This window comes from Haliotis asinina, chromosome 5 (genome assembly GCF_037392515.1).
Source record: "Haliotis asinina isolate JCU_RB_2024 chromosome 5, JCU_Hal_asi_v2, whole genome shotgun sequence".
Lineage (NCBI taxonomy): Eukaryota > Metazoa > Mollusca > Gastropoda > Lepetellida > Haliotidae > Haliotis > Haliotis asinina.
In genome coordinates this window covers 61,500,216-61,520,838 of record NC_090284.1, presented here as the reverse complement: position 1 = coordinate 61,520,838, position 20,623 = coordinate 61,500,216, and the positions used below count along the sequence as shown (strand labels likewise).

Sequence of the window (20,623 nt, the reverse complement as noted above, 5' to 3'; positions counted from 1 at the left end):
CGTTATGTGAAAAAATGAGTGACTTATGGTTCTACTACAGCTTCGATAGGGTATCATTTTTCTATTCCTAAAGAATGTTATATTTCTATTTCTCATGCATTTTTTCCCCCTCGACTTCATGAAGACAAAAACAATTTAATAATACCTGTATTTTTGGGGAAATTTATTTGAGGAAAAAACAGCATTAGTGCCTTGAAAGCCACAAGTCACCAAGGGAGAAAGTCTGGAATTTGATGTCGCATATTTTCCCTCAGGTGGGTTGTGTCAAATGCATCTGTCCTCTCGGAAAGCCGATTTCTTTATTGCCACCTTACTTCAGCAACAGTTTCCAACTTAACCAACAGGTACCACTCAGCATCCACACTGTACCAGCCCATGGACCAGTCCAAAACTTCCTCTCAAGAAATAACCTAATTCCTTATGTTTTAAGACATATCTCCATCATTCACCCTTCTCTCTACCCTAATCAGGTTGATTCTAGTGAGTGAGTGAGTTTAGTTTTACGTCGCACTTAGCAATATTCCAGCTATATGGCAATGGTCTGTAAATAATCGAGTCTGGACCAGACAATCTAGTGATCAAAAACATGAGCATCAATCTGCGCAATTGGGAACCGATGACATGCGTCAGCCAAGTCAGCCAGTCTGACCACCCAATCCCGTTAGTCGCTTCTTACGACAAGCATAGTCGCCTTTTATGGCAAGCATGGGTTGCTGAAAGCCTATTCTACCCCAGGACCTTCACAGGTTGATTCTAGATTCTGCAACTTGGTGGTCCAGTTAATGCGACATTTTTCCCCACCTTATTTTTTGAGCATGATAATCAACGAGTTCATTTACTAGGTGTTGAAACTCATTTTTCAGTTTTTCATAAATAAGATCCATGATTCTAATATCATCAATACGCACTAAATGGACTTCCGACTATTACCACCAACTGAAAAAATATTTACCCTTGTGGAAACACTGAATGCATTAATTACCTCAACTTCAAGCAGTCTTCATTCAAAATAGTTGCTGGCCTAAGAGCCACCTGCTAGCTTATTGTGAATCGAGCCAGTAACATATTGTTAAACTTTAAAAGCTATCTCCACTAGCTAGCTGAATATCACAGATAATTTGTTTTTTCTTTCATGCACATAAATATATGATGAAGTCAATTATTAAGGTGTTAAATGTCTGTCTGCAAAAGTTTCATGATATTATTATTGTGTTGCCAACAAAAGATTGTTGTACAAAAATGTTAATCGTTATGCATTACAATACAAATAAAACATTTAACTTGACTGGCAAAGGCTCTATGAGTATTTAAGGAATAAAAGAAGAAATCTTAGGTATTGTGTTTGTTTGATACATAGGCAGCAATAGATGACCGTCTTTAATTATCAACATCAAACCAATTGATCAGCATTTTAATTTTGATATTTTGCAGGACCAGTGAAGAATGGTGTGGACTAGTAACATTATTACTTAACTATCCCACATGGTCAGTGACTTTCCAAAATTAATTCAAACACTGATGCCTTGAAATATATGAATAAAAATAGGTCTGGTCAAGTGGACTTAGCATATAGAAATTTGAAAATTCAGAAAAGCTGATTTTGTTGGATGGAACACATGAAGGACAATAAACCAACACCCTCAAACTTCTGGATGATTTTTATTCAACATCTAACTTTTGCAATGGTCAATCAGCAACAACCATCAAACGGATGACGATATTGCTGAAAAGATGCAGATAATTAACCCATGAATGCAGGCCCCAGGGACGATCTGAACTAGTGTTTGATTAAATCTGTCAACAATGACTGAGGAAAATATTTTGCAAATCACCTCTCCACACACACAGTTTTACATTAGCAGCAACGCTATCGGGTGATGTCAATCAGATTTCCTACATTGACATTGCAGTAATTCTTAATTTACCTTAAGTCCAATGATCAGTTTGCTTTATCAGGGAGCTCTCGATAAGCCATGTTTCATAAACAAGTGTCAGCGTCTGCATCTGGCTATGTCAGCAGACCGAAGGCTGATTGAGCTGGCAAACAGACTGATTAATGATGGACACGTGTCACTGTGTAACAAAGTAATCTCTGGCCCTTCATCACACTGTTTCTCAAAAGATCAAAGTTGATGAAAATCATAAAGTATCAGTTATCTCGGTTATGGGTGAGAGCGATATATTCTTCAATGCACAATTTATTACACCTTCAGTATCAATTTCCTATTACACATCCATAATTTGTAACACAATCTTAGTCTATCACTGAGATTATAAAGAATATAACACAAACCTCACAGAGGCCTAGCTTTCAACAGTGAGTGAATGAGCGAGTACGTGCATGCGTGCGTGCATGAGTGAGTTGTTTTACGCTGCTCTCAGCAATATTCCAGCAATATCACAAGAAATATGCTTCACACATGGTACCTATGTGGGGAATTGCAGTAGGTTCAGCATTGAAGAGCGAATGCTTTGACCACTAGTCCAACCCACCATCAAGTTTAAAACAGATGCCATATTACAGATCAGTGTAGTTATGTGCAGTAATTCTCACTGAGCATTCACCCTTATTCCCCTTAATTCTGTTCTATGCTGATTGTCTAGTTCATGACAACTGTTGTTTTCATTGTTGGAGGAAAGGAAATTGTTCCATCGATAAATTGTCTCAAATGTGAGTGTGTGACAGGAAATTCAACCTATTCTTCATTTTCTCAAAATATAATGGAGTCTGTAAAATATTATAAAGAATAAGCAAAAAAATGAAGTAATGTTATAAAATTAAAATGCTTAGGACACACTTGGGGTGGGCAGGGCATAAGCAGTTGTGTATGATGAGGTGAAGAAATGAAGAAATGGATGGGGTATGTGTGGGCAACTGTGGAACATAAGGTGAAGTGGTTGGGTCCTACTAGGTGGACTGGGTAGGTGAAGATCGAGAGGATAGCATGTAAAGTAGCTGAGTCTGATCAAATAGATTTGGACTGGATTGGGTAGGAGCTAGGATGAGATGTGAAGAGTTAGGTTTGACGAATGCACTGGGTGGGTGGAGACTGAGATAAGGTTATGTGAAGCTGTTGTCTGACGAAATGGATTGGGTGGGTGTGGGTTAATTAGGATGAGATTGTGTGAAGTGACTTGGCTGATGAAATGGATTGGGTGGGTGGAGGTCAGGATGAGATAATGTGAAGTGGTTGGGCTGACGAAATGGATTGGGTGAGTGAAGACTAGGATGAGATTGTGTGGAGTGACCTGGCTGACAAAATGGATTGTGTGGGTGGAGGTCAGGATGAGATAATGTGAAGTAGTTGTCTGATGAAATGGATTCGGTAGGGGGGAGCTAGGATGAGATTGTGTGGAGAGATTGGATCTGACAAGATGGATGAGGTGGGTGGGGGGTAGGATGAGATCATGGGAAGTGGTTGGATCTGATGAAATGGATTGGGTGGGTGGGGTTTGGGTCTGATGAAATGGATGGAGTATGTGGGGTAGATGGATGCTGGGAGGATGACGTGAAGCTGTTAGGTTGGGTCTGGAGGGATGAGGTAGATGAAAGGGATACATGGGATTAGGATTAAGAGGGCTGGAAGTGAGAAACATCCATAATTAACTATCTATTTCTGATCAATCCTCACTTCAGATCACGACAACACAACACTGAGGCTAAAACACATCAAATAAGTGTATGATGTAACCATACCATCATCCAGTGTTAGATACCTCCAGCAGACAGTCACAATTCACCATTGGCTGAACATTGCCTGGATGTAACTGTGACTTGTTCCTATGCTACAGACACTCAGTGTGGCTGCTTAAATCAATGTAAGGAGACAATCATTGGTGGCTTCCATCACACAACACGCACAGAGCTTACTGAAACACCCAGATGTCTGTACAACACCTTAAACGATGGACTGGAGGGATTATCTTGGCTGGAACCACAGCACCCAATATCCCTAACAGTACCAGGATAATACTGAAATAAATAGAGATGAATACACGAGCGAGTGAGTCATATTGTTTTTACGAACGACTGTCAGGAAATATGTATTTTTCTGACACGAGTTTCGTTAAAAAAATATGACACACTTGCAAGTGTGTTAATTTCTTTATTATCTATTTGTATCTAACATTTTATTTCTAAACAACTCCACATAAAACGAAATCAGCTGTTGTTGCTTGACGTAACGGTCAAGGTGGCATAAGAATACAGTGATACGGCACTATGGACGTAAACTCCCTGTGTAAAGCTACTATGAAAAGAGCGCGACATATTGACTAGCTATTCTTGCACGAAGACAAAAAATACAAACACATTTTGACTTGAAATATAATCTTTATCAAAATAAGTAACTGTATGAATTGTATAACTGGAAACATTGTTAATGGGAAGGTTTTTCGTCATCAGAAGAGTCACTGAGTGGAGAGCGAGCAACATGGTGAGGGTTTGTAAACGCAGGGTCTAACTCACTGCCATAAAACACTTGTCAATTTTGAATGTCCCCCTGTACATAGGACCTCCGAAGATAGTGTGAACAACATCACTAGACAAGGCTTTGCTTGTGTTTGTGTATGATATACATTGGCATGTTAGATTTATTTCAGACAAACTGACGATGACGGAACAATTGAAAACGCGCGACACCAGAATGGAAACAGGTTGATTTCCGGTCGAAGACAACAGATTTCCCACTTCCCAAGTGTTGTGAATCAGAAAGGCGTGAATAATTGTTCACTTCCTGTACATTTTTATGTCCAGACACTTGCATGATTTGCGTTGAAGCTACGTTATCGTCCTGCAACTTCTGAAACAAATGTTTGCGGGCATTGTAATTGGTTAGCCGTTTGTCGCCAGTGAAGTGTGCTCCACTTGTCTTTATCGAGCCAAGTTTATATTTACCTTTTCTTGAAATCTCATATCAATAAACATGGTGTATGAAGAATTGTTTGTTTGTTACGTTTTGTATTTGATAGCATTTCATTGGTTTGTTCACATAGTAGCGAGATTGAACATTCGTAGTAACTTTGTAGTAAAACAGTTATGAATGAAAAAAGTAGTTCCACATTTCAATGGGATCATGGTAGGATAACTGACCAATGAAATTCGTTTTAGGGTTTATTACACGTGCACAACAAATGATTTTTATGTACTCGGTTACGTTTCTCTGTATGGATAATAAATATACTTAAGACACAATAGTGTCTTGGACAAAATGTGTCCTTTTTTTGTCATTGTAATTTCCCTGGGTCAAGACTTCCTTCTCATGATTATTTAACACGTCAAAGGGAGGATATCCACTAAATTTGTGTCTGCTTGGAAACATCATCAGACAATCCAATTTTAAGACTCTTCAAGACCGATACAGAATGTTAGTTTGGATTGAAATAGATATGGTATACTACAAATCCTGAATTTTCTTTTACAATCTTGGCAAACTGGCTATTTAATGTTGAAGTATGGGAGTTAAGATCATGGTCATAATTGCATCATATAGTGCAAGTGACCCTTGGTAGGTCTCCAGTACAAAACACCTGCATGCAAGTAGGACTGGTGGTAATAGTGACTATGTTTTCAGTGTATGGGTGGGGCAGTGGGTAGCCTTATGGTTAAGGAGTTCGCTTATCACAAGGAAGATCTGTGTTTGATTCCACACATGGTCACAATGTGTGAAGCCCATTTCCGGTGTCCCTGACATGAAATTGCAAATTTGTTTGATTGGCATTATTAGAAGTTAAGAAAGTAAGCTTCTTTATGGACAACAACATTTTTATTACATATGAACCTAAAGAGATAGGCAGGCACCAGAACCTACTTTACCATCTGTACACCACTGAAAACCCTTCTGAAAGCTAATGGAAGGAACACCTCAAAACAACATCAACTGTCCAAAGGTGTCGTCTACAAAATCAAATGTGACTGTAGCGAGACCTATGTAGGTGAAACCCCCACCCATTAATATCAGAATCAACGAACACTTATCATCTACAACAAAACTAGATGGAAACTTTGGGACAATGTAGAGATATTATCCAAAAAAATCCGAACTTCACCAAAAGAAAACCTGCAGAAGCAGTTCAAATCTGGAGACACAAGTCCTCTATCAACAGAGATCAGGGATGTCTCATCCCAACTGCACGAACTGATAAAAACAACAGATCAGAGCACTCCAGCTATCATTGCTAATTGATTTTATCAGACATATATACTTTGTTTCAGCCTCAGTTACCATTGGTTTCCTCTTATTGTCGCATCACTACCACCATCCATTGTTGTTTTGATTCATACCTATTTGTTATTACTGCTTTATCTCTGTTCATGTCAATAAGCCTGTTCTGTGCAGTATTACTTCACTCTTGCTTGACAACGGTATAAGGATCCATACCGAAATGTCGCATCATATGTAGTAAAGAAGTTGTAATCCATAAAGAATCTTACTTTCTTATGAAACTGCAGGCACAGTGGAAGCTGTCTAAACCGGCACTCATCCGAACTGAAGAAATAGTCTGGTTTAGACAGCATGCTGGATTGTGGAGCTGGTGATAAATGTACAAGCCACAGGTAGGACTGAGACTTTTTGTTGGTGTTGACTACTTGCTGGATTGGACAGATGCTGGTTTTGACAGATTCCACTGTACTAAACTCATTCACTCATTCTTCCAAAAGGCCTGCCTGTGTTGACTGTCCACTATCAATCCAAAGATGTATCTTAGATTCTTAACTCAGGGGGCTTGACAGGCAAACTGAGAAACTAATCATTACTTTACTCACAAATCTGATTTTTTAAGGCAATGAATGAATATAAATCAACACAAAATTCATCGTAAAGACTTCGTTTTCCTCATTGGTCCTGTTACCAGTGGGACGCAGATACCGCAACAAAGTCAGTTTCATAAGTTATTACTCCATGAATTTGGACATACTGAATTCAGTGTGGATACTTTCTACAAACACTTGCTGGAGTCATGGTGCTGCATAACAGCTTTCAGCAGGTTATGATAAATTTCTACAACCACAAGTGGAACAACCTGGAGTTTGTACAATGCATCAGCCTGTTACATGAGGCTTATTACTAGATCCAGCTTACAGCAAGCACTCATGTATGATTAAAGATGATGAAAGCAGTTATTGATGGTAATGACACTTTTACAACACCTATCAAAATAATTCCCTGCTCAGCGTATCATCCATATCCCCTACCACCAACATAACCCCTTATCTGCTCTGTAACTATCCGGATATTGACAATAACGCATCACAAATAGTTACATTCGTCATTACACACAAGTAAATGTGGTGGTGGTGTGATTCGAGTCACCGGATGAATAAATGCAGCGTCCCATTCCCTTGTCAATAAAAGGAAGGGTTCTGATCAATAACTGACTTCAAACCACCATTACCATCACAGCTTAAAATCATCCAGTATGACTTGCCTCTATTGACCAGACCATTCTTCCGTGGGTGACACACAACCCCTACAGGAAGAACCCCAACTTGTGGTCCTATTTCCAAAACTGTGTTATCAATTTACACAACATCTAGAAACAATATCATCAATTGTAAGCACTGAATTCAATTTTGAAATTTGATCTGATACTGGAAATTGGTAATAGATTCTCTAGTAATGGAGAAGCAAACAGATTAATGCCTATGACGCTTTACTTAATAAGTCGTGGGAAAGGGGTCTCTTCTGTTTCCAAACACTGAAAGACCTAACTACATTGATGTTGTAATTCGCCACATGTTCTTTCAAATAACAATGGTTAGGGATATTAGAATTATTGATCCAGACAGTTCTAGGGTGGAAAGTTGGGCCAGTACTTCAGGCCTAATTCCTGCAATCACCAAAACCGACCTTCTATACTTGTCTCTTGTCATTAATCTAACATCAGTTAGGACAAACAAGTATGTATAGCAATGTGTCATGCCATTCACTTGGTGACCTATTGAAAAGGTTCTACACTAGGGGCTACGTAACAGAATTCCTGGTATGGATAAAAACAATGAGTTACATGGTAGGACTGACTGATAAAACTGACTCACGAAACAGAGAAACTTTAGTTGTGGGACTTTGAGAACTCTATTAACATCAGAGTGACAACTTCACAATGATGTGCTATTAAACACTTAAATGAAGCATGTGTATTGACCAAGTCAACACCAAATACTCACAGGAAACAATGCCAAACCCAATTCTGATAACCAGTGGGATAAAGGGACCAAATCAAATTTGAAAACCAATGGATTCAATATCCAGCTCAACTCTGACCACCTAAGGGTTACAGGGAACAAATCAACTACAGCAAGCATTAAGGTGACACAGTCCACAACAACAAATTATCAAATCAAATTTATAAAGTAATTAAAGTGAAGGTTGTAAGTTAAGATGGCGTTATATGTCAAGAAAAACATTACTAGTGAACTTGATATTACTTGATATCTTGCTCTGCAGTATTTCAAACGCACAAATATTTTGAGATTCACTCTGACCTTGACATGAGTGTGTGAATTTAGTTTTACGCCATACTCAGCAATAATCCAGTTGTATGGCAGCGATCTTTAAATAATCAAGTCTGGGCCAGACAATCCTGTGATCAACAGCATAACCATCGATTTGCACAACTGGGAACTGAAGACATGTGTCAACCAAGTCAGCGAGTCTGACCACCCGATCCCGTTAGTCACCTCTCATGTCAAGTATTGTTGCCTTTTACGGTAAGCATGGGTTGCTGAAGGCCTATTCTACCCCGGAACTTCATGAAATATGCGAAAGTAGTAATAAAGAAATAGCTTATTCAAAAACATTTAAGGGAAGTTTTGAAAGTCTATGAAGAACATCCAGTGAACTGTTCTTGCGATATCTCGCTGACAATCTTAACATGAAGTCTAACATGCTTAAAATCTTCTAAGTGGCAGAGTGACCTTGAAAATGATGCCAAAGTCACCAAAGGTTGAATATGAAGAAAACTGGTGACCTGGGCCCGCTTGCAGAGAGCAATCTTAGTTACAATCAATCTTAGGCCCCTACAATCAACTTTACAATCACCATACAATTGCCCTAATCCACTTGCACAAAGACGATCTTAAGACATCATGGATTTAAGATCGCGATCTTAATTAAGATCGAACTCTTCAACGTTGGACGTAGAAATTTCTTAAACTCCTGTCTACAGTTGTCTTCAAGTGCACATAGCATGCAGCGCAAATACAACGTGGAACTGGTTACTGCACACAGATGACATTCCTTCTTTAATCGCACCTTGCAGATTTTTCATGACAACAAATATAAAAAAAACAAACAAACAAAAGAAAAACCCAAACAACCCCAACCCACAAATCTTTGAAGTAAATAATAACGTTGAAGGAAGCGATAACGTAGAAGGTAACATGTATAATCACTCGTACCTCAAGGGTTATTCTCTATTTTTTCTACATTCTAATTCTTTTATGAACTAAACATGTGATACTGCAACCACAGAAATATCATGTTTTATGCAAATACTGAAATACAAACAAATACATTAACAGATTGGGTCTTGAGTTATTGACCTAATAATCATGAAATTAAAAGATAACACATAAATATAATTTCCTTATGACATAACACCTAAATGTACCATGATTTGCCAGTGACTGTCAGTTGAACATAGTTTGGCATCGATGTTATTTGGAGTAAAATCCCATATATATCCCACAAGCATTAGATTTGTAAAGATATGAAAGTGTGACATGACTGTGGGAGTGTTTCTTGATAATTATTTTTTCGTTTTGTTAAAAAAAAAAATCACATACCCTAGCTAGTGTATTTTTCCGTTTGAAAAATACTTGTATTATATTTAAAATACATAGATTAAAACTCTTGTCTCTTGTCAGATTCAATTTTTACAAGTAGAAAAAAACTTATTTTTGTACGTTATCCAACTGTAGATTATTTCAATGATAAACTAAGACAAAATCATTAACCGAAAAGAAATATGTGGCTATCTGTTCTGTCACTACAGAACATGCATTGTATTTGGGCATGGCAGATTTTACGGCAACGGCATAATCTACAAAGGGAAACCACTCCCATCTTGCGTAAAAAGTAAAATTAGCTGCCCTTGAGTTATTGAAAAGGTCATGGCTAATCACTGCTAATCGCATGCAGACCCCTTTCGTTAGATCTACTATCCTTTCTTTGTTTATCAAAAAGGTATGGTGTTCATACTTTTCCCAACACTGAACCGGGTGAGAATTGTACTCTATGATATCGACTCGATAATGATGTTGTTCACTACCGCAAATAACGATATTTCTGACGTTAAATCAATGTTGCATTCTCTGTGTCGCTGAAGTGTCAAGGCGAATCATACAGTTTTATGCAATATGAAAGCAATCCCCAAACGTAGAGCTAATTATTTGCGTGAAATTGACACCAACATGGACGCCATTTTGCTACTGACTACAATGATCTTAGCTCCTTACAATTGCTTCCGACCAATTGTAAGTTTTGATTGTAACTTACAATGATCTTAGCCTACAATTGCTTTGTGCAAGTGGATGGCGATTGTAGCCGAAGCCTAAGATCGCGATCTTAAGGATTTACAATAATTGTAGCTCTAAGATCGTTTTGTGCAAGTGGGCCCTGTTCTTGAAATATCTCGATGACAAAGGTAAATAGTTAAGGTTCCCTTCTGACCTTGAAATGAAGGTCATGGTCACCAAACAAGACTGGGACATTTCTTATACAGTGATAAATCTTGCTACCATTCATGAAAAGAACCTAAGTTCTTAAGATATTCCAAATCATACATACAGCCTCATACTACAACCCCAGTTTCACCATTAATGCGCGGCTGGGGATAAAACCCATGGACAAAAGGACCAACTCAACTCCTGGGATGCAGGAACCAAATCAACTACAAAGGCTCAAATCAAATATGAAAACCCATGGACAAAAGGACCAACACTGAAAACCAGTGGTATGCAAGGCCCAATTCAACAAAATATTACAAATGGGATTAAAGAACGAACAAAACACTGACAACTTGTGTTCAATTGCTACACTGAAACCCTGGGTTCAAATCTCAACATGGGTACAATGAGTGATCCCTACTTCTTGTTTTCAATGCCATAATATTGGTGGAATATTGCTAAAAGTGGCCTAAAACCAAAGTCATTCCCCTCATTTTGTTGGATTGAGTAACGACAAATACAAAAAGTAGCTTAATGAATAATGCTACGTTTTCGAGTCTATCCAACTTTAAAGCCTTAACTTACAGGTAATAGAGTTTTCGGGGGTTTTGGGTTTTTTTTTCTTTTACAATCTTGCCAATAAGTTTTGACAAGAACAACAATTTAACATGGTATATATGTTGACAACACTTTCCCCATAAAAGTACACAAGCTAAAACATTAGAACTTTTGTTAGCATGAGTCTGTGTAATCAATTTACACAACATCTAGAAACAATATCATCAATTGTAAGCATTATATTCGATTTTGAAATTTGAACTGGAAATTTGGTACTGGAAATTGGTAAGAGAGTCTCTACTATTGGAGAAGCAAACAGATGCCTATGCCTAATGCCTATGACGCTTTACTTAATAATTCATGGGAAAGAGGTCTCTTCTGTTTCCAAACACTGAAAGGCCTAACTACATTTGAGTCTCATCTTCGGACTCATTCAAACCCTCATCCTCAGAGTCAAGCACATACATGCCATCATAGAAAGCCAGCCGTCTAACCCACTCAGCCACTGCGTCTTCCACAAAAATGTAAGTCAGACCACCGGTAGTCTAGATCACATTAGTATGGTTAAGATATATGCATTTCCCACAGTTTTGAGTGTGCTGCAACATATCAGTGACGCAATCATACTATTTTAGAGCTAATCTCATTTACTTATAACAGTAATAATAGTCCATTTATCGTGCACATTACTCCATGCATAACGCATGCTCAAAGCACCCAAACAATCTGATTATTATAACCCCTGTTAATCCAAGCTGCCTGTGAGGTGCTAGAAGGTTAGTGGTCACATGACTTATCCCACCAGGTACCCATTTTCTGTTGGGTGAACAGACGCAATTTTGAACAAATTCACTTGCCTATGGTGAGATCACTTGTGTCATGTGTTTTGTTGTTGGGCAGAAAGTCTCCTAGAAACTCTCAGGAGTCAAGCTGTCAAACAAGGTCACCCATCAAAGGACTCTCCAAACCCAAAGTTGCTTAAATTCACCTGGTTGTGATCTCAGCTCCATGTACATGACCACATACCTTCCACAACTGATTTACTTCAGCCATAAATAAATGTGATCCATCACAACATGGCATTTAATACATATTAAGATAATCTAACTCCCTATTTTTTATAGTGTGTCTTTTTTAGGTTTCAGTTATAGCATTGCCTGCACAACTTCATTTATGTGATTTGTTGAAAACAATATGTTGACTCCTGATCTGCAGACACTTTGCAGACAAACTCCCATTTAATTCTCAGTATTTATACAAGTATCACTACACAAAAACACAATTTATGCAACTAATCGCCTCATTTTCAGATCATATAAACAGCCAAAATTGAAGACAAAATGTCCATTTTTTCAACCACCATGTACAAAGTATACATAAACATTCTGTAACTACAAAGAGGTTTTAACTACATCCACTATGGGTCAGCACCAGCAGAGGTCATGCCGACATGTGGAGCAGCCTGTTAATAGTCTGCTATAGTGGCAGCGGGTGATAAAGACCTAATAGCGTTGTTGAGGGGGACGTGTGAGTGGGCAAATTGATTCTCAAGCTCGGCTTGGCACAGTATGCTCATTTCACACATTCTACCAGATTTACGATCATCTGTGATGACAAGCTTCACGTGTAACCCTTCAAAAACTCACTTCAAACCTTCCAGCTGGTTTAACAGCTCGGTGAATACATATTGAAAAAAATAAAGTAGTGGTTTGGGAGATTTATTGGATTAATCTCTTCATAAAAGCGAGGACAGTGGGATGTTTGGACCAGAATTGACAGTTTTAAAGTGCTTACCTCAGGTACAGTTGGTTTTCATAAGAGGACACTGTCAATTCAATTTTGTGCACATTTATAAGAAATTGGTTTTGCACTTACTACCCTTGACAAAGCGATAACACCAATAAAACAGAGGTTGACATCAACAGTGAGTGAGTGAGTGAGTGAGTGAGTGAGTGAGTGAGTGAGTGAGTGAGTGAGTGAGTGAGTGGATTTACAATGCTTTTAGCAATATTAAATCAGTATCATGGCACCAGAAATGGAATTCAAACACTGCATCTATGTTTAAGAACAAACCAAGTCTCCTGTGTGATCGGCGAACCACTATGATACCAAATCGACCAGACCACCTGTAACTCAGTAGTACAGATTGGAGCAAACAAACCAGTGACTGTAAGCACAAGCAGCACCTTATGCTCCTGGGGCCCAAAACAATCAGTCACAGAGTCTGCCTATCATTACACCATTTCTCATTACAGTCATTAAATAATGGAAAAGCCATTCCTCCACAGAAGTAACTAAGTGTGGTTTTACTCCGCTTTTAGCAATATTACAGCAATATCAAGAAGGGGGACACCAGAAATCAGGTTGTACCCCTATGGGACGCTATAATGGAACATCTTCTTGGTACTATCTTGGTACCTTTACACACGAACAGTTCAATGGACTGTAGCTCACCTTCATTTGTAGTTAACACAAAACATTATCATCAGTGATAGCCACTTAGCAAAGGTTGCTGTCAGTCCTTTACACACACCTATTTACTGTATGAACACAGAGTATGAGACTGACATGAGCAAAGACAGAGATACTCTACAGCTTACGTTCAGATATAGATAGTTGAAAGGAAGGGAGGCTTACGCAGCCACAAATTCACACTATCAGAGAAAATTGTAGCCTATCATACAGACTCTGAAGCAAATGTATCCAAGGAAGCCCACGCAAGTCGAGAAAATGTGATAGGTTCACAGGTTCAGAAAAAAAGAATAAAGTCTGAGGGCTCCTTTTCATTATATTTTAATTTTTTTACTATGAACTTTTTCTGTAAAATGTTTAATCAGAGACTAATTGCTATTCTAAGAAAATAAGGGCCTGGAGCAAACAGGGAGAAAAATATTTTCACAGTCCCAATATGCCAGTAACAAAGCTAATATAAATGTTACACACACAAATTCACATAAATAATTACTTTAAGGAAGCTGTGGAGCAATATTGAAAACTGAATTCAAATATCTTTAACAATATTATCATTGTCAAAACATATGGATCTAAAAGAGATGATGACACCGCATGATAGACCAATGAGCCAGGACATCAGGTCACTTGACATCCCATTAGGACTTCGGAAAAAAAAGTTCCAAAGGTCATGTATGTAGTACTTAATCTTTAAACATGAAATGGGTACATTGCACAATATTGCACAGTGAGAAGCAAGATGTTATAAACTGAATTTCAGATAGAGCTGAGCTGAGAGTGCCAACAGGGGTTGGTCCTCCCACAGTATCCTATTCTTGCAAGCATCCTTTTTAAGAAGAGCATAAGATATTGATGATGTCTCATCAGCTTGTAAGCACCTATACCCCTGATAGACCTCCTCTTTCGGAACATGCTGCTTGTGCAGTGACTACTTTCTAAACATGTCCCCTGAACAATGATCATGATGTGATGCAGTTATAGCTCACCTTGTTTATTACATACGATAACGATTGGTTAGGTATGAGTAACAGTATTTCAGTTATATCATGACATGTCAATTTTATGTGGGATAAAAGCATAAAGTAATTCCGGCCTGAGATGTAAACCACTTTAGTGGAATTCATAACAGTAGGGAGGTTCTGGCAAATCCAGTCAGTTGGGGGTGGGGCTGGGGGGATTGATTTCCGTTTTTTGCTAGACACTTTTGTTTTAGATAAAACTTCACTTATGTGTGATAATCAGGGGATTAACTTAAAGTATGTTTCAGCCTAACAATAGACATGCTATAACTTCATCTCAATCTTTCAATATTTCAGCAATTCAAGATTTTTGTATATTTTTCTTCCTGATAAAATTCATAAATACATATTTCGTACATTTCAAAAAACTCTTTGTGCTCTTAACCCTAAACTTGTGACCAAGCTAGATCATGTGTCTACCTCCCCTTGAATCTGGAATCAACTGGATGTTGACATACAACAACATATGAATTTGCCATTTGGCAGAGAGGCAAAATTATCTACATTCATTATGTAACAAATAAATAATTATTTGAATAAACTTCACTCAGTTTAGCTAACATAATTTGAGTTCACTCAAATCAGTTACAAGAAATCTAGTTCACAATCTAGCAAATTGGTGCCTTGTAATTAATGAGTTCGAGCTCAGTCCAACAAAGTTTGTCATGTCCCCCAAATGAGGCTATGAGACAAATACCCCCTGAAAACAGACTACAGCCAGCAAACTACTCGTAATCCGTTATCATCATCATCAGCTGGCCGGCAAAGTCAGGCATGACTGTAAATTAGAGATTAAACCTACAACACTTTTTGAGGACACATAAAGGACATTGTGACTTGTTAGACTGAAGGGCCACTGGTGTCTCTACAAGTCTGAAGCAAATGTCTGTTAAAATCTGAAAATAGCTTCCAAATTATGAATTTTGCTATTAATTTATCAATATGCTCTGGTGTGAAAGGCGTCTGTGCCAAAATACTTTGAAAATGCCATGTTGATAAAAAATTAATTTCAAATCTAATGTGAGTATATTCTTTTCTAAAAGCCTGGATACTTTTGCATTTTGATGAGAATGATTTGAAGCCAATATATTGATCAGGGGCCTCCTTCACTAAGCAACCTTTACAAAGGTTAACCTCAACTCCCATTCTTTAACATAGCACTAAGGTTACCTTTGTGAACTTACAGTCACCTTGGTGCTTTGTGAAAGGAGACCCTTCAAAATAACAAAACACTGCCCCCTGCTTTTCTCAAGAACAGTAGCACACAGAAATGACCGCCTCCTTGGTCCATCCAGTGCGTGGAAGGTCGCCAGTTCAATCCCCAGGTGTGTCATACCAAAAGGCGTTAATATATGGTACTTTTGGTTCCTGCCTGGCATTGGGCATTAATGGGTACAGCAGGAACTGGTGGCTCTGAGTCAGTAGAATGCGTCTGATTGGGGTATCCATGCTTAAGTGCAATATGGTTTCTCAGTGAGCAAGCTCTATACAACCAGCTGAGGTCTGGGCTAGTACAAGCAGACATACACACACACTCTTGCACATCATCAGATGAGTGAAATAATATTAAGTATGACATTAAATCCCATTTCACCACACCCAAAGAAATGCTCTTGCAATATTCTCAAGAAGACAGTTTTAATTGTGTATTTAATAATTTGGCCATACTGTCACTATAAGTAACTTGCACTTCCACAGTGTTTAGGTCAAAATGTAACAAGACTATGTAGGAAATGTTCTGCGGTCTCACCTTCTGGTGTTTATCTTGACCGTGACAGGGCACCTGGTCGGGTCCACGATATAGGTCTGGTCATCTTCAGCCAGCTTACAGCCATATTTACAATGTATGTACATCTCCCCAATCTGCTCTGACACTGCGATGTTGGACACCATGATTGACAGCTTCTGACTATCCACAGGACAGATTACTGCTGATACAATACAGGAAAATAATGTCTTAGAACACTGTAATCACTGGAATTGGACGAACAAATGAATGAATATTCTTTACAACGCATCAGCAATATTCAAGATATCCATAAAAATATAATAATAAAATAACAACAGTTCGTTTATAAGCACCTTTCCAAGCACAATGCATGTTCAAGGTGCACACAAGAATGAACACAGAAGTAATAATCCATTGGACTAGGCATGCATGTAGAAGTAGGTCTTGAGATAAGAATGAGTGGGTACTGGGACTGGAAGAATTTGCCTCAGGTGAACACCATTTGTGAATACATATAAAAGTGGAAATGTCAGATTCAAACACTGGATCACCAGATTCTTGCATGCTTAAGAGACACAACTCTGCACATTAAACTGGGTTCCTACAATGAGAGACCTCCCTGCCTCCCAATTCTTGTGAAGAGTTTCAAATGACAGAAATAATAGCCTGTACTGACAAGAAGTTATAGATTGAAAACAGAAAAAAATATACATTTTGTACTGAGGTGTGCACAATGAGATGCATTGCACTAACTTCACAACAAGGAAGATATATATGCAAAATTGTAAGCCCCACAAAATTTCAAACACGAACTGGCTAGGGTGAATAAGTGAATCTAGTTCTACACCGCTTTTAGCAATATTCCAGCAATATCACGGTGGGAGACACCAGAAACAGGCTTCACACATTGCACCCACGTGGGGAAACGAACCCGGGTTTTCATCATGATGAGCGAACGCTTTAACCACTAGGCCACCCCCATCTCCCCAGAGCTGGCAAGAGACCATGCTCTTAACTTTCAAAATTCAACAGTCAAACATATTAGAACAGAAAGGAATATTTAAACAATACAAACCATCTGTATTTCCGTCGAGACATTTCCGACAATATGTATGCTGAAAATAGAAATTTCTATGAAGAATGACACAGACTACAACAAGCATATTACTTGGCAATAATAAAGCATTCAAATGTATAAACTTCACACTCAAGAAGGGCTTTCGCCACTTCATGTAAGGCAAATCAAGAATGTAGGGAATCGAACCCAAGTGTTCAGCATTACGAACAAACACTTCCACCACTGGGTGATACAGCAGCCTCAGTTCAACTTTGCAAACCACCTGGACACATTCAGGTAGTGAGGTGTACAGTGTTTCATACCAAGCATGAAAGTCCAGGTCCTTCTCAAATATCCTTGTGCACTTCATAATAATGCAACTAAAGATTTAGGAAATATATAGTTTAAAAAAAATTAGAAGACTGTACGATCCTCCATCAGTTTAATTCACATACACTGAGAAGGGTAGAAAACATTAGTCCAGTTTGTAATTTCAGAATAGTGGTATGTGTAGACCACCTACATTATAGTAGGCAAAAATTATGTTCTATGGTTTTTCTCAGTGTCATGCAAACAGACTTGTGTATACATACCCCACATGATGCTATCACAGGATCCTTGAAAGCCCGGTTACAGAGGCGACAAAATAACTTCTTGTTCGGAGGGTCAACAAAGACAAGTATCTCCTGAAAAAAAAGGCCAGGATTTTCAAACAGTATCTAGAAATATGTGACTTGTGATGTTAAGATAACAATGTACTGCACTGTATTGCAATATGTAGCATTAGTGTCTGCAGATTCTCTACCATTTCCAGGTTGGCTATAACCAGAATCTGCACAGTTCACCCAAGCTGACAGACCAGCGCCCTGAATATAATTATAATATAATTCTGATAGCAATTTCACTTGAAAAGGAACCCCAGCCAGTTGGAAAATACAGAACCAGAGGAAATCTAGACTTGTTCTATTTAGGGCTTAATAGCTGCAGGTAGGGCTAGGCAGTAGAGTAAAGTAATGTGGTTCATGGACTGTGAGACACACTTCATTGTAGGGAGGTGTAGGCAGTAGGGTAAAGTAATGTGGTTTATGGACTGTGAGACACACTTCATTGTAGGGAGGGGTAGGCAGTAGGGTATAGTAATGAGGTTTATGGACTGTGAGACACACTTCATTGTAGGGAGGGGAAGGCAGTAGGGTATAGTAATGTGGTTTATGGACTGTGAGACACACTTCATTGTAGGGAGGGGTAGGCAGTAGGGTATAGTAATGTGGTTTATGGACTGTGAGACACACTTCATTGTAGGGAGGGGTAGGCAGTAGGGTATAGTAATGTGGTTCATGGACTGTGAGACACACTTCATTGTAGGGAGGGGTAGGCAGTAGGGTATAGTAATGTGGTTTATGGACTGTGAGACACACTTCATTGTAGGGAGGGGTAGGCAGTAGGGTATAGTAATGTGGTTCATGGACTGTGAGACACACTTCATTGTAGGGAGGGGTAGGCAGTAGGGTATAGTAATGTGGTTTATGGACTGTGAGACACACTTCATTGTAGGGAGGGGTAGGCAGTAGTGTATAGTAATGTGGTTCATGGACTGTGAGACACACTTCATTGTAGGGAGGGGTAGGCAGTAGGGTATAGTAATGTGGTTCATGGACTGTGAGACACACTTCATTGTTGGGAGGGGTAGGCAGTAGGGTATAGTAATGTGGTTTATGGACTGTGAGACACACTTCATTGTAGGGAGGGGTAGGCAGTAGGGTATAGTAACGTGGTGCATGGACTGTGAAACAGACTTCACTGTAGGTAGGCTAGGCAGTAGGGTAAAGTGATGTGGTTCATGGACTGTGAGACAGACTTCATTGTAGGGAGGGCTAGGCAGTAGCGTAAAGAATTGTGGTTCATGGACTGTGAGACACACTTCATTGTACGGAGCTGTAGGCAGCAGGGTAAAGAGATGTGGTTCATGGACTGTGAGACAGACTTCATTGTGGGGAGGGCTAGGCAAGTAGCTTAAAGAATTGTGGTTCATGGACTGTGAGACACACTTCATTGTACGGAGGTGTAGGCAGCAGGGTAAAGTGATGTGCTTCATGGACTGTGAGACAGACTTCATAGTAGGGAGGTCTAGGCAGTAGGGTAAAGTAATGTGGTTTATGGACTGTGAGACAGACTACCAGGTTGATGCTTCCTTTCTAAAATGCTATCTCCACAGTCTGAGACTCAAAAACAAACGAATCAGGGTACAATTAACCAACAGAAATGAAAATACTGTATCAGAATATGAATCATATCACACCAATATTACCAGGATAAATATCATACTGCTGCTCAAATGTATAATTACACCTCTCTTCCATATACAGCGAACAACTAAATATTACACATAAAGAAAGGAAGATATTAATCACAAGTCTACTGGACAGCGATAACATGCAGAAACACTGGTGTTGAGTTTACTTACACAAAACATATATAGAAATAACTACAAACATGAATTCCCCACTAGTAACACATAGAATTATCATAGTCCTTCGGATATTTTGATCATTTAACAAACTGACTCAGCTCACGGCTTAGAGATCATTTCTATCCCTATGAGACACAACATTCCCCCGAATAAATGTAAGTCAAGAAAATTGGGATAAATAAGTACACTATTGAAACTATTCCTCCAAATTACATACTAACAACATTCCTTCAAATGAACACCTTTCAATGAACACACAATACAGTTAGAGAAGGAGTTTAGTTTTACACTGCACACTGTCATATTGCAGCAATATGCTGGCGGTCTGTAAATAATCAAGTCTGAACCATACAATCCAGTGATCAACATCGTGGGATACAAGGACATGTATCAACAGTCAGCTAGCCTGACCATCCGACCCCGTTAGTTGCCTCTTACGACAAGCATTGGTTCAATTGCAACCCAAATCTTCATGTGTAAACACACCATATAATCTTGGAGTAACAGAAATATACAATAAATGTACCATAAACATGTACAGTGTACCTACCCTCATCATCCAGTTAGACCAACTTACAACAGAGAACTACGAAACAGGCAAGTTTAGGAAAGAAACTAATTGGACAAGGTCATTATAATTTCCTTACTA

At 38.8% G+C, this 20,623-nt stretch overlaps 1 protein-coding gene across 1 annotated transcript in view; it reads right to left on the bottom strand.

Moving 5' to 3' along the window:
* The window catches only part of LOC137284993 (E3 ubiquitin-protein ligase TRAF7-like), a 146,445-nt gene that overhangs the window by 111,041 nt on the left and 14,781 nt on the right, over positions 1–20,623 (bottom strand). Inside the window, exons 5-7 of the mRNA XM_067817097.1 lie at positions 18,098–18,190; positions 17,523–17,562; positions 16,469–16,646 (exon numbers count right to left, since the gene is read on the bottom strand). Of these exons, the coding sequence (XP_067673198.1) occupies positions 16,469–16,646; positions 17,523–17,562; positions 18,098–18,190 (311 nt within the window). The remainder of the gene's footprint in view (positions 1–16,468; positions 16,647–17,522; positions 17,563–18,097; positions 18,191–20,623) is intronic.